Source organism: Nerophis ophidion, linkage group LG22 (assembly GCF_033978795.1).
Source record: "Nerophis ophidion isolate RoL-2023_Sa linkage group LG22, RoL_Noph_v1.0, whole genome shotgun sequence".
NCBI classification, from domain to species: domain Eukaryota; kingdom Metazoa; phylum Chordata; class Actinopteri; order Syngnathiformes; family Syngnathidae; genus Nerophis; species Nerophis ophidion.
This window is the reverse complement of record NC_084632.1, coordinates 30,068,556-30,082,240: the sequence shown is the minus strand read 5'-3', so window position 1 is coordinate 30,082,240 and position 13,685 is coordinate 30,068,556. Positions and strand designations below refer to the sequence as shown.

Below are 13,685 nucleotides of genomic sequence, written 5' to 3'. Positions count from 1 at the left end.
TGCCACTTCTTTTTCTGTCTCATTTTGTCCACCAAACTTATAAGGTTGTGCATGAATGCGCAAAGGTGAGTTTTGTTGATGTTATTGACTTATGTAGAGTGTGCTAATAAGACATATTTGGTCATGGCATGACTTCAACCTAATCGATGCTAACATGTTATTTAGGCTAGCTGTATGTACATATTGCATCATTATTCCTCATTTGTAGCTATATTTGCATCCAGCATTTCCCCCCACCCACATTTAATGCCAAACAAACACATACCAATCGTCGGTTAGAAGGCGATCGCCAAATTCGTCCTCGCTTCCTCCCGTGCCGCTGTATGTCGTGATATGGCTCAATAGCTTCAGTTTCTTCTTCAATTTCGTTTTCGCTACCTTCCTCCACACTCAAACCATCCGTTTCAATACATGCGTTATCTGTTGAATCGTTTAAGCCGCTGAAATCCGAGTCTGAATCCGAGCTACTATCGCTATACCTTTCTGTGCCATCCGCCATGTTTGTTTATGGTGGTTTCACGCTGTGATATCACAGGATAATGGACGGGTGGATATACTGATCATGAAAATCAGGCACTTTGAAGCCGTTTTTTGGGATATTGCGTGATGGGTAAAATTTTGAGAAAAATTTCGAAAAATAAAATAAGTCACTCCGAACTGATTTTTATTGGTTTTAACCCTTCAGAAATTGTGATGATGTTCCCCTTTAAAGATTAAATTTTCTGTAAGTAGATCTCCATCTCAGACCTAGACTATGTTGTAGTGGAGGAGAATCCTGACCAATTTTAAGGTCTCGTAGGCCTTTAGCGAGGTCTTCTCCTGGAAAAGCTTTCATGACATCTGATACGTTGGAACGGATTTTGCGGAGTCTGAGGTTTGACTGGGCTAACATGTTTTGCGTCCATTTCAGCACGTCGATTGTGTCCTTCGTGCTGGGAAATAATTTCAGCCCTTCGTCCCCATAGAAAATACGGTCCAAGAAGCGTCGAGTTTCAGCACCTAACTCTCCTTCCTTGGCAGTCCTCCTTAACCCATACTTTGCCACAGCTGACAAAGGACTCTTGCCGAACATGTGGACCATGGTTTATGGTCATGAAACCACAAGAACCTAAGGTAGTCACAATGATCTTCTCTGACCAAGAAGCTGTAGAGCATCTGCTGAATGTCAAACATAATGGCAACTAGTTCCCTTCTCAATCACTGTTTAAATCTGGACCATGGAGCAACGCATCATTCAAAGCAAAGTGGTTGTGTTGTGCATTTGAGTCGAACACAACCCTGATCTGTCCCGGCTTTCTGGGGTGATAGATTCTAAAGCTTGGTAGGTACCAACCCTACTAGTCCTCTTCCAGTCCAGGTGCAACTTCCGCATGATCGTTACTAAAAATCTTCTTCATGAAGTCCACAAAGTAATCGATGGTAATTGATGGTATTCTTTGTTATGGATTTTGGGGAAATTCTTTAGTCTCGTAAAAAGAGATGCTTTAATAGCCTTGGGAGAACCGTAACTCCCATATCACTGCTGCCACACCATCGTCAGGTCGTTAGCATGTTCTACTTTAAATCGTTTTGCATGTTGCAGTGCATCTTCACAAAGCCACTTGATTAGTAGATCAAGCTGATCACTTGGTTTAAGCGTCAACCCTTCAACTGCATCGCAGAAGCTAGCTTTCAAAGACAGATATTTTTCTGGTCGATTGAACATCTTTAGACCTGATTAAATTAGGTCACGGCCAGCTAGGTAGGTGACAAGATCAGAAATGTCATCAGGTGTGCTTAGAGGCCCCTGTGATCGATCACTTTTGTTGCTGCAGTGTGGTAGAATATCGTAAGCAGTTAAGTGGGTGAGACTTGTGGGCTGGTCCCCATGTTGAGTTGGAATTTGAAGGGGTTATGGGCTGCTAATTTGAGCCTGGAAACGACATTTTGAGATTGTGAGCTGCAAAACATCTGATGTTTGAGGTGAATGTAAGGCCCTTTTCTACTATCTTCTTGGTCTGCGGCTGCTTCGAACACGCTATCACAGCTTCGGCTTCACCTTCCTCTTAAAGGCCTACTGAAACCCACTACTACCCACCACGCAGTCTGATAGTTTATATATCAATGATGAAATATTAGCATTGCAACACATGCCAATACGGCCTTTTTAGTTTACTAAATTGCAATTTTAAATTTCCCGGGAGTTTCTTCTTGAAAACATCGTGTAATGATGACGTGTACGCGTGACGTCAAGGACTGTAAGGAAATATGAGCGCTGCGCACACACACAGCTAAACGTCGTCTGCTTTAACCGCATAATTAAACAGTATTTTGGAGATCTGTGTTGCTGAATCTTTTGCAATTTGTTCAATTAATAATGGAGGAGTCAAAGTAGAAAGACGGAGTTGGGAAGCTTTAGCCTTTAGCAACACAAACACACAGTGATTCCTTGTATAAAATTCCTGGAGGTGAAACTTTACTATGGATCACAGCGAACATGGATCCCAACCGAATGTCAACCAGCAGGTTTCGGTGGGAAAAATACCGGAGATCAACTGAGCTTGTGCCATCCATAAAGCTGCCGTCGACTTCCCTGAGACACTGGCCTCAAGACACCCGTGGACACACACCTCCGACTATCAGGTACTGTTAAACTCACTAAAAGACTAGCAACACAATAGAAAGATAAAGGATTTCCCAGAATTATTCTAGTAAATGTATCTAAAAACATCTGAATCCGTCCCAATGCAATCGCATTTTTTTTTTAACTTTTATTTTTATTTTTTATTATTATTATTTTTTTCTAGTCCGTCGCTATCAATATACTCAAACACAAATCTTTCATCCTCGCTCAAATTAATGGGGAAATTGTAATTTTCTCGATCCGAATAGCACTTTTTGTTGGAGGCTCCCATTAAAAACAATGTGAATATGTGAGGAGCCATCAACGGGTGACGTCATCGTCTGCGACTTCCGGTAGAGGCAGGGCTTTTCTGTTAGCGACCAAAAGTTGCGAACTTTATCGTCGATGTTGTCTACTAAATCCTTTCAGCAAAAATATGGCAATATCACGAAATGATCAAGTATGACACATAGAATGGACCTGCTATCCCCGTTTAAATAAGAACATCTCATTTCAGTGGGCCTTTAATGCGTTTAATGTGGCATCCACACAGGCTTTTTCAACTGTCATCTTTATTTGCCGTTTTGCATATGAAGCTTTTACACGTGCAGCTTCAGCCTTTGCCCTATTGCGGTACATTTACATCATAATATCATCAAATAAAGAAAAAATATTACTGCAATTAACATTACCTTGTACTCAGATCACTTTACTTTTTCTGTTAGACTATAAGACTCTACTTTTCTCCCACGCTTTGAATCCTGCGCTTTATAAAATGCAGTTAATTTATACATTTTCCAGGTTCACAAGCTTCATATGCCGCCAATAAATTTAGCCTCATCTCATCAGACCAATGAAATTGCTGAAACCGGTCAAGGCGGACCAATGAAATTGTTCTTGTTAAATCAAATACACTCACACAGTCATTAAGTCATCCATTTAGGGCTTTATGGACTCACCCTCATCATGGAGACAAACAACGACAAAATGTGCACAACCCTGGAAGTGTGTACATCTAGATGGATAGATAGATAGATAGATAGATAGATAGATAGTACTTTATTTATTCCGTCAGGAGAGTTCCTTCAGGAAAATTTAAATTTTCAGCACAATCCCATTCAAGATCAGACAAACATTACAGGGAGACAGAACAGGATCACTGACGGGTCTGCCGGCTTCCAGCGCCCCTTACAAAAAAGATGAGATACAGGTAAACAAGGGGGGGAATGGGAGAAAAAAATAGAAGATTAAAATAAAATTTAAAAATCTATATTTATCTGCGGCTTATATATGAGTGCAGCCAAAATTTATACAAAATAACATTTGTACAAAAAATATGTTGGGTGCTGCTTATAATTAAGGGAGCTCTATGGCCCAGAAATTACGGTAGTTTTCTGAACTTTTTAGCCAACTACTCCTGCAGAAAGTATTGCGGTTCATTCCCTTTCCTCTCTCTCTAAACCCCAGCAAGTAACAGTAGTATAAACCTTTGGTTCAAATCCTGCTTCAATCTTTCTAATTAACAGCAGCCTAGCCATTAGAAAGACTGAAATGACGGCTCTAATGAAGTCTCATGAGAAGATTAACAGAAGTGACAACAGTAATAGCAGCCCTGCATTCTGATGCTACTCAAGTAACTGAACCACACTCTCAATTGGATGACACTCAGTTGTCTTCAGAGAGATATCACACAATTAAAATAATTGCAAAAAATGTTTTTTTGTCACTCCTGGGCGTCCCTTACTATTATGAAACATAATTGACGGTATAGCTACCGCTCATGAATATTCTCATTCGTCCTGGTGAATGTATTTACAGGCCATGGATCGATCGTAACTGGACTGTTGAGGTTGTCTTAAAAAAAGTTGGAAGGAGAAGTCTCATCCAAGCACGCTTCATTAGCTCATGCTCAAAGACTAGATATGACTCATTGGTACCAATTTATGGTACTTTTGTGCATGTTCACGTGGTAGTACATGCTCAATTGTTTAACACTGAGCTGATAAAAAAACAACTGTGTTGTCTTGTTTTCTTCCACTTCTGAGTCTCATCCATTTCAGTTTGTCCTGAGTGTGTCAATACAGTGAGTTGAAAGTTGAGTCATACAAAGTGTTTATACTGTAAGTCTCACACTTACTACAGACTATTCTTTTGGATTGCAACGTGCATCTTAGTTGTAGTTTTCATTACCACATTTGAATGTGTTGAAATTGCCATGTAAACTTGCTAATGCTAATCAATAGAATGTATATGGCATATACAATATTAATTAGCATTGAGTTCACACATTTTTAAAACTGGAGCCTTAATTTTGCATGCTTTGTTGGTGTTGAAAACGGCAACATTACCTAGAGGCAGTGTTCTATAAATATGCCTATTTCTCTGCCAAGTGCTTAAGTCTACAACCGGACGTGATGTCATGTGCGACAACGGTATTGAAATAGGATGCGTTTTTTATTTGACATGAATTGTTACCTGGCAGTACTGACGGAATTCAGTTCGGTACCTATACAGGTATTGAATTTGGTACCCATCCAAAGATAAGACAACTCTAGCTGAGGGGATGTGGTTGCACTAGTTTGCAATGTAGACCTTTGAAGCCAATCAACAATAGTCGTTAGGTGGCATCCCCCTCGTTAGACTTGTCCCGTTCGGGGTCGCTGGAGCCTATCTCAGCTGCATTCGGGCACACCCTGGACGAGTCGCCACCTCATCGCAGGGCCAACACAGATAGACAGACAACATTCACACTCACATTCACACACTAGGGCCAATTTAGTGTTGCCAATCAACTTATTCCCAGGTGCAAGTTTTTGGAGGTGGGAGGAAGCCGGAGTACCCGGAGGGAACCCACGCAGTCACGGGGAGAAAATGGAAACTTCACACATAAAGATCCCGAGCTCGGGATTGAACCCAGGACAACTCAGGACATTTGTATTGTGAGGCACATACACTAACCCCTGGCCCACCGTGCTGCCCGACTGTAGTTGTACATCTCAAAAAAGCAAAACCACTCCTGATTGAGGGGTTACCATGACCTTAGAGGACAAATACTTTGGATTCAACGGCATCACCTCAAACTATAAAGCTCTTCAGTCTAGTTTTTAACCAAAAACTGATGGAGCTTGCTCGTATGAGAGACGAAAATAGTTCCACGATAACCTAAACAGTCCAGTTGTGATCGATTGAATGCCATGAGGAGACATTGACCAGGATCAATGAGAATATTCATATTCATAGACGTGTTTTCTGTTCAAACCTTCTGCCCAAAGATAAGAAAACCTCTGTGTTTCTTAACTGTTGTCATCAGTTGAAAATCCACTATTGTAAGGAAACCAAAGCAAGACATATGGAAATATAATTGCTTATTTAAGACACTAAACTAAACAGTTATGTAAACACCATTTAATTCAATGAACTTAATGAGATTGAAAAGCAAGAAGACAAATGCATGCACGCACATTCCTGGACAATTGCAATATATTCTAGTATTCCAGTGTGCATCATAAACCTCAACAAAAAAAATTAGCTCAAATTAAACAATAGTGTTTTGAATGAAATTATTCTATACATCTCTCGGTCTGTTAATCCAATGCATATTGCATGTTCTTACTATTTTATATTGTTAAAATGGAATTAAACAAAGTCATGTATATAGTCCAACACAGCAATAGATCATTTATCTCAAGAGGAACATTTAAAGTGGAAGCTCAGCCAATAGTAGTTTTTTTCAGGCGTTTTATTACGAGCATCAGCGAAGAGGAACATTGAGATTTGTAAGTGCATATGTGCCATGTGTAATAGCTGCAGTTTATCTTTCCCCTTCTCCCCCACGCAGCAATCCTGAGGCTTTATCTCCTTACAAAACGCCAGCCGCCTCTCTCAGCACATGTGTAACAGCTGACTTGACAGAGCGCACTGAGTTGGAAATTATAACACATGGCCCTTAGGTATGGAGACATGACTTGTTCTTGCCCCATTTTCCACTCTGTATCTGCTTCAGCTCTCGTCTGGAGCGCTTATAGATTAGGAGCGAAAAAAAAAAAAACATGACCAAAAAGTTAAAAGGCAAATGATCGTTTACTTTAATTCCCTTCAAAAACACTTTTGCCTCATTTACCACGTTATTTTTCCTCGCTCATAATGGCTGACGTGTATACCTAAGCAATCAATACTGTGAGACTTTTTAGCAGCGCTTGACTGCTACGTTTGTTTTTAAAGGGGACCTATGATCATTCTAATCTGCATGTATTGGATATGCTTTGGTGAAAATGTAAAAAAACACAAAAAAATGTGTAAACACAGACATTTATTTTATAGACATCAGAGCAGGCGGAAGGGCATGAGATGAGAGGGCCATTAGGTCGCCTTTAAGCTCTCTTCATAGTTTTTGAGAGTCTAACACAGGGGTCACCAACGCGGTGCCCGCGGGCACCAGGTCGCCCGCAAGGACCAGATGAGTCGCCCGCTGGCCTGTTCTAAAAATAGCTCAATTAGCAGCACTTACCAGTGAGCTGCCTCTATTTTTTAAATTGTATTTATTTACTAACAAGCTGGTCTCGCTTTTCTTGAATTTTTTAATTCTAAGAGAGACAAAACTCAAATAGAATTTGAAAATCCAAGAAAATATTTTAAAGACTTGGTCTTCACTTCTTTAAATAAATTCATTTATTTTTTTACTTTGCATCTTATAACTTTCAGAAAGACAATTTTAGAGAAAAAAAAACTACTTTAAAAATGATTTTAGGATTTTTAAACACATATACCTTTTTACCTTTTAAATTCCTTCTTCTTCTTTCCTGACAATTTAAATCAATGTTCAAGTATTTTTTTTTTTTTACTGTAAAGAATAATAAATACATTTTAATTTAATTCTTCATTTTAGCTTCTGTTTTTTCGACTAAGAATATTTGTGAAACATTTCTTCAAACTTATTATGATTAAAATTCAAAAAAATTATTCTGGCAAAACTAGAAAAATCTGTAGAATCAAATTTAAATCTTATTTCTAAGTCTTTTGAATTTCTTTTAAAAATTTTTGTTCTGGAAAATCTACAAGAAATAATGATTTGTCATTGTTAGAAATATAGCTTGGTCCAATTTGTTATATATTATAACAAAGTGCAAATTAGATTTTAACCGTTTTAAAACATGTCATCAAAATTCTAAAATGAATCGTAATCAGGAAAAATTACTAATAATGTTCCATAAATTATTTTTTAAATTTTTTTCAAAAAGATTTGAATTAGCTAGTTTTTCTTTTCATTTTTTTACGGTTGAATTTTGAATTATAAAGAGTCAAAATTGAAGATGAACTATGTTTCAAAATTTAATTTTAATTTTTTTCCGGTTTTCTCCTCTTTTGAACTGTTCAATTAAGTGGTTTTTTTCATCATTTATTCTCTACAAAAAGACTTCCGTGAAAGGAAAAAAAATGTACGATGGAATGACAGACAGAAATACCTATTTTTTTTTATATATGTAGATTTATTTATTAAAGGTAAATTGAAAAAATTGGCTATTTCTGGCAATTTATTTTAGTGTGTATCAAAGTGGTAGCCCTTCGCATTAATCAGTACGCAAGAAGTAGCTCTTGGTTTCAAAAAGGTTGGTGATACCTGGTCTAACATGACTCATTTAAAGTATTTTATCCGTACAGTTTTTCATACACTTCCGTTTTAGTTTAGTCAGTGACACAATTACCACACGTTTTAAAACAATCGACAACGGCTGCGAAATAAGCCACAACAGGGTCGAAAAAGGCTGCAAGTGATGAATAAAGTGAGAAACAACGAATTCAAGAAATAACTCGTAGGGATTCACGATTAATTGAGATCAAGTTTTTAATTGGTGCAATAGTTGACCGCAAGAGGCTGACGTTTTTCTTTTTCTCGCCCGCTGTCACCGGCGTTTGAGTGACAGGCATGTTTGCAAATCAGAAGTGTTGAGCCTTGCCTTTGTTTGTCTCTTGTTTGAAACAGGGAGAAAGAGGTCTCACTCTTTACATCACTCTCATCACCTGAGCATGTTTATTTAAAAAGTCTAATAACTGAACGCTGTGATCCCTCCCTTCAGTCATTCACAATCATTGCCATGGTGAGCGGAGTGCCAGCTTTACACACACAGGAAGCCTCGCTACTCGCCAGTGTTGCGAAGTAAAAAAAAGTTAGGAGAAAACAAATATGATTACAAAGCCAAATGTCCCATTGTGGTAATATTTCAGCTTCAAATTGGATACTCGATATACAGTAGGGCAAAAAAGTATTTAGTCAGCCACCGATTGTGCAAGTTCTCCCACTTAAAATGATGACAGAGGTCTTTAATTTTCATCATAGGCAGCTTTATGGACGGGGCAAACTCAGCCTTTCTCCGGTAAGAAGAGACTTTTTAACCACAATTTTCTCACTGAAACCTGCTGGTTGAAATTCCGTCGTGTTTCATGTTCGCTTGACCGCGCTTTGATCCATAGTAAAGTTTCACCTCCAGGAATTTTAAATAAGGAATCACCGTGTGTTTGTGTGGCTAAAGGCTAAAGCTTCCCAACTCCATCTTGGTACTTTGACTTCTCCAACATTAATTGAACAAATTGCAAAAGATTCAGCAACACAGTTCTCCAAAATACTGTATAATTATGCCGTTAAAGCAGACGACATTTAGCTGTGTGTGTGCGCAGCGCTCACACTTCCTAAAAACCTGTGACGTCTTGCGTACCGTCATCATTACACAACCTTTTCAAGACGAAATTTGCGGGAAATTTAAAATTGCAATTTAGTAAACTAAAAAGGCCGTATTGGCATGTGTTGCAATCTTAATATTTCATCATTGATATATAAACTAGGCTTCACGGTGGCAGAGGGGTTAGTGCGTCTGCCTCACAATACGAAGGTCCTGCAGTCTTGGGTTCAAATTCAGGCTCGGGATCTTTCTGTGTGGAGTTTGCATGTTCTCCCCGTGAATACGTGGGTTCCCTCCGGGTACTCCGGCTTCCTCCCACTTCCAAAGACATGCATCTGAGGATAGGTTGATTGGCAACACTAAATTGGCCCTAGTGTGTGAATGTGAGTGTGAATGTTGTCTGTCTATCTGTGTTGGCCCTGCGATGAGGTGGCGACTTGTCCAGGGTGTACCCCGCCTTCCGCCCGATTGTAGCTGAGATAGGCGCCAGCCCCCCCCGCGACCCCGAAAGGGAATAAGCGGTAGAAAATGGATGGATGGATATATAAACTATCAGACTGCGTGGTGGGTAGTAGTGGGTTTCAGTAGGCCTTTAATTAATGTACAAAAGCACTGATTTATGCAAAAGCTCCTGATTGCATGAGATTTGAGGCACTGTTGTTTATTAGTTGTGTTTTATGTTGCTCTTCTGGATGTCTCTCCTCCCCCTGAGCACAATTAAATCTTAGTGCCTTATAAAACACCGTTCATGCTGTCATAAAGCACTCTCATTGTTTGACTAAAAAACTGTAAAGTGGTGTTTTTCTGGCAGTGCTGGTGATATCTACTCAAACGCTGCCAGTTTCAGAGTGTGTGAGTGAGTGGTGGATGTGAGGATGGGAGCACGGAGAGGACGACAAAAAGAGATGCCGTCAAAAAGTGAGCGAGGACAAAGTGGCGGGAGGTGAACAGCGAGAGCGGCGGGGACTGCCGTTATTTAGATCTGACAGCTCTGTTACACCCTGCTCATGAGGGACCCACGGCAGGCTGGCTTAGCGGCTCACTCGTGCGTGACAGTGTGTAAGCGTGGGTGTGAGAAAGAAAAAGACTTGAGATAAGTAAAAAAAAAAAAAGTGATTAGATGGTTTGAGATAAAACTGAAGGGAAAGGACAGAAGATGGGGAAAGTACTTGAGAAGGTGTTTCCCTGCTGTGATAATAGTGTGTAGCAGCATACATAGCTGGAGTGGCTGCAGAGCATCTCTCACACACACACACGTACACACACAGCATGCATTAACACACAAATGCATGGCCTATGCATCAAACTTGATCCTTACCTCTATGCGAGAGGTTGGCGTTGCTCTCCCGCTGAATGCTGCTGGGAGCCACTGGGCCCAGTAAGGGCGTGCTGGTGGGCGTCGACATCTGACTGGTGCTGCTGAAACTGGCCATCTTTGGACTTATGGAAGCAGGTGATTGATGGGGCTCGGTGGAAGTAGCACTGGGGCTATGAGCGGGTTCGCTTGACTCCAGATGCACGGTTGTGATGGTGGAAGCAGCAGCAGTAGTGGTTGATGTTGTTGTTGGCGCAGCGGTGGTGGGGACTTGTGTGTTTTTTGTTGTTGTGCTGGGTGTGCCGGTTGTGGTAGCGGGCGTAGTGGTGGTGGTCGGAACTGCAGTTGTGGTTGTTCTTGCGCGGACTGCACAGCAGAAAAATAAGTTAGAGATATTAGTTATGGCAACAATTAGATTGTACTTTTCTGAATAAATGTCAAAAAAGCTGTACACATAACTAACCAAATTTAGGGAATATAGTGTTCCCTTGTTACTTTGCGGCTCACTTACTATGATCTCAGTGTGCAGTGGAAGTACCATTGAGTCATACTTGCCAACCTTGAGACCTCCGATTTCGGGAGGTGGAGGGTGGGGGGTGTGGTCGGAGGTGGGGCGGAGGTGTGGTTGGGTAGGAGTATAATTCACCAACTCAAGTATTTCATACATATATATATATATATATATATATATATATATATATATATATATATATATATATATATATATATATATGTATGAAATACTTGTCTTTCACTGAATTCTAGCTATATATATTTATTCTACTATATATATATAGATAAATAATATAAATAGTTGAATTTCCGACGGCACCTATCAAATGCACAGTAATAAAAACACAGTTGTTCTACTAACTGTACTGTGCTTGCTGGTTACAAAAAAAAAAAAAACAACACTTACCTTTCACTATTTGAGTAACCTTTGTTCTGCCATTTGCGTATTGGCGAGCGATCACCGAATTCAGGAACACATATCACGGATTTGTTGTAGACATCCGCAAATGAGAACGGTATGTTGCTTCAAGCTATCACCATCGGGTCTTCATTTTGCGAGGTGGGCCATAATACTGGGTTGTGAACGATGCCGCGTTGCGGTCGCTTTGTGCTTCGCTGACCGTTCATGGCTGAATATCCGTTCGGCCGCCGAGTTCAATGGAGAAGTGTGTTCTACAAAATGTACAGGCAACATACCCCTTCCCCTTTGAACTCTCCTGGATAAACTGAAATTCTTGTTTCCTATCGTTCTTGAACTTGCAAGCATATTTCTTCATTTTGCTCGTCGACGGTGTAATATATTGGGTTGGAGTCAATAACTAGTGATGGAATCGGCAGTTCCTCTGACTGTACTGAATCACTAGAATCAGTTCCTTAAATTGATTCGTTCAAAAAATGTGTTCACCAAATCACTTCTGCAGCAGCAGTTCTGTGTGCAGGTTGGCGAATCATGAGTCAGTCATTAACAGCTTCCCCAGCGGCAGATCTCGGTGTGTGTCAGTTCGGGAACGACACAAGCCCTCAGCACCCAATGAACGACGCGCAATGTGACTTTCTCCACCGCGACAAAGTCCGTTCTCTGTGTCAGTAGGATCGCGAATCCTGATTCTGAATGAGTGAGTGAGGGCAGCGCGAACATTATTCACGTCCTCAGCGACAACCAGTCAGTTATTGTAGGTTCGTGAAACGAGCCTGAATCACTCAGCTACAGTTCTGTGGGCCAGAGGGCGACAGACGTGAATCACTTTCTGCAAAAACAAATATTAAATTAAGAAACCCTTAACAAATGCCAACATAAAAACTAAATGTTCTGTAGCAAAGAAAATGTAAACTTAAATATGCAAACAAAAAGAAAATAAATACCTTCAAAATAAAACAAATACATTAAGAGCCAGAAATGCCAACATAAAAACTAAATGTTCTGTAGTCTACGTTTAAAAATATAACAAATAAGATATTAACTTAAATGTGCAAACAAAAAGAAAATAAATAGGCTACCTTAAATAAAACAAAACAAATATTAAACCAAGTGGCAGAAATGCCAACATTAAAACAAAAATTTCTGTAGCTTACATTTAAAAATATAAAAATGGAAATATCAACTTAAATATGCAATAAAAACTTTATGTGTTGAGATAATGGGGACGGGGCGCAAGTGTGTGTTTGTTTTCATGTGGCTTGAGTCAACATTAGCCGTTAGCTTGGGGAATGAATGGAGAACGGATGCCAATGGCATGAAACATATCCCCGCGACGGGAGGAGAATCACTCGCGGCATTGGGGCAAGCAGAGCAGAGAGCGAGAGCGTTATTGTTCACTGAGTGATTCATGTCGTTAATCCGCGGTGAACGAATCGTTCGCTCAGTCCCTCCCTCCGCTCCCATGATGAGTAGCTGGCTGCGTCGAGGGTTCAGTGAGTCACAGAATGCGCCAGTTCTACTCATACCGGCATGGTCGCGGCGGAGCTCAACTGAACTGAGAAAGGAACGAATCAGTTCATGAAGTGATTCGGTTCAGTACGTTCACTCAAAAGATTTGTTCGTTCGGACGAATCGTTCGTTCGCAAATGACACAACACTATCAATAACCAGGTGACGTGATACAGTTGCGTCTCTTTACTGTGGGCTTCAGAACAGACTCCCTAATGCATATGTTCCTTGACTGCACCTAAATGTAGAATATAAGTAGAATATATTTACATTCTATTCTATTCTATGTACACTAGATGGCAGTATTGTCCTGTTTAAGAGGGTCACAGCATTGCTGAGTCAGGTTCTCATGGAGCTGGAGGGGGCGTGGCCTCCAGCTCCTCCTGAATTTCGGGAGATTTTCGGGAGAAAATTTGTCCCGGGAGGTTTTCAGGATAGGCGCTGAATTTCGGGAGTCTCCCGGAAAATCCGTGAGGGTTGGCAAGTATGCATTGAGTACATTGACAATTGAGTACCCATTTACATTTCATGCTAACATTGCATGGGTTTTATAGTGTATGATTAGTTTTAAGAGTATCTGGAATGTTTGTAAGTGTGTGTGAAAGCTGTTTGGAGAGCTTATCAAGACTCAAAATTTGTCACGGCCCGGGTGCG

At 40.3% G+C, this 13,685-nt stretch overlaps 1 protein-coding gene across 5 annotated transcripts in view; it reads right to left on the bottom strand.

Annotated features, from left to right (window-relative positions):
- The window catches only part of lrp8 (low density lipoprotein receptor-related protein 8, apolipoprotein e receptor), a 438,760-nt gene that overhangs the window by 20,145 nt on the left and 404,930 nt on the right, over positions 1-13,685 (bottom strand). For all 5 annotated transcript variants that reach the window (XM_061883665.1, XM_061883666.1, XM_061883663.1 and 2 more), the window contains exon 16: positions 10,595-10,957. In XM_061883665.1, the coding sequence (XP_061739649.1) occupies positions 10,595-10,957 (363 nt within the window). The remainder of the gene's footprint in view (positions 1-10,594; positions 10,958-13,685) is intronic.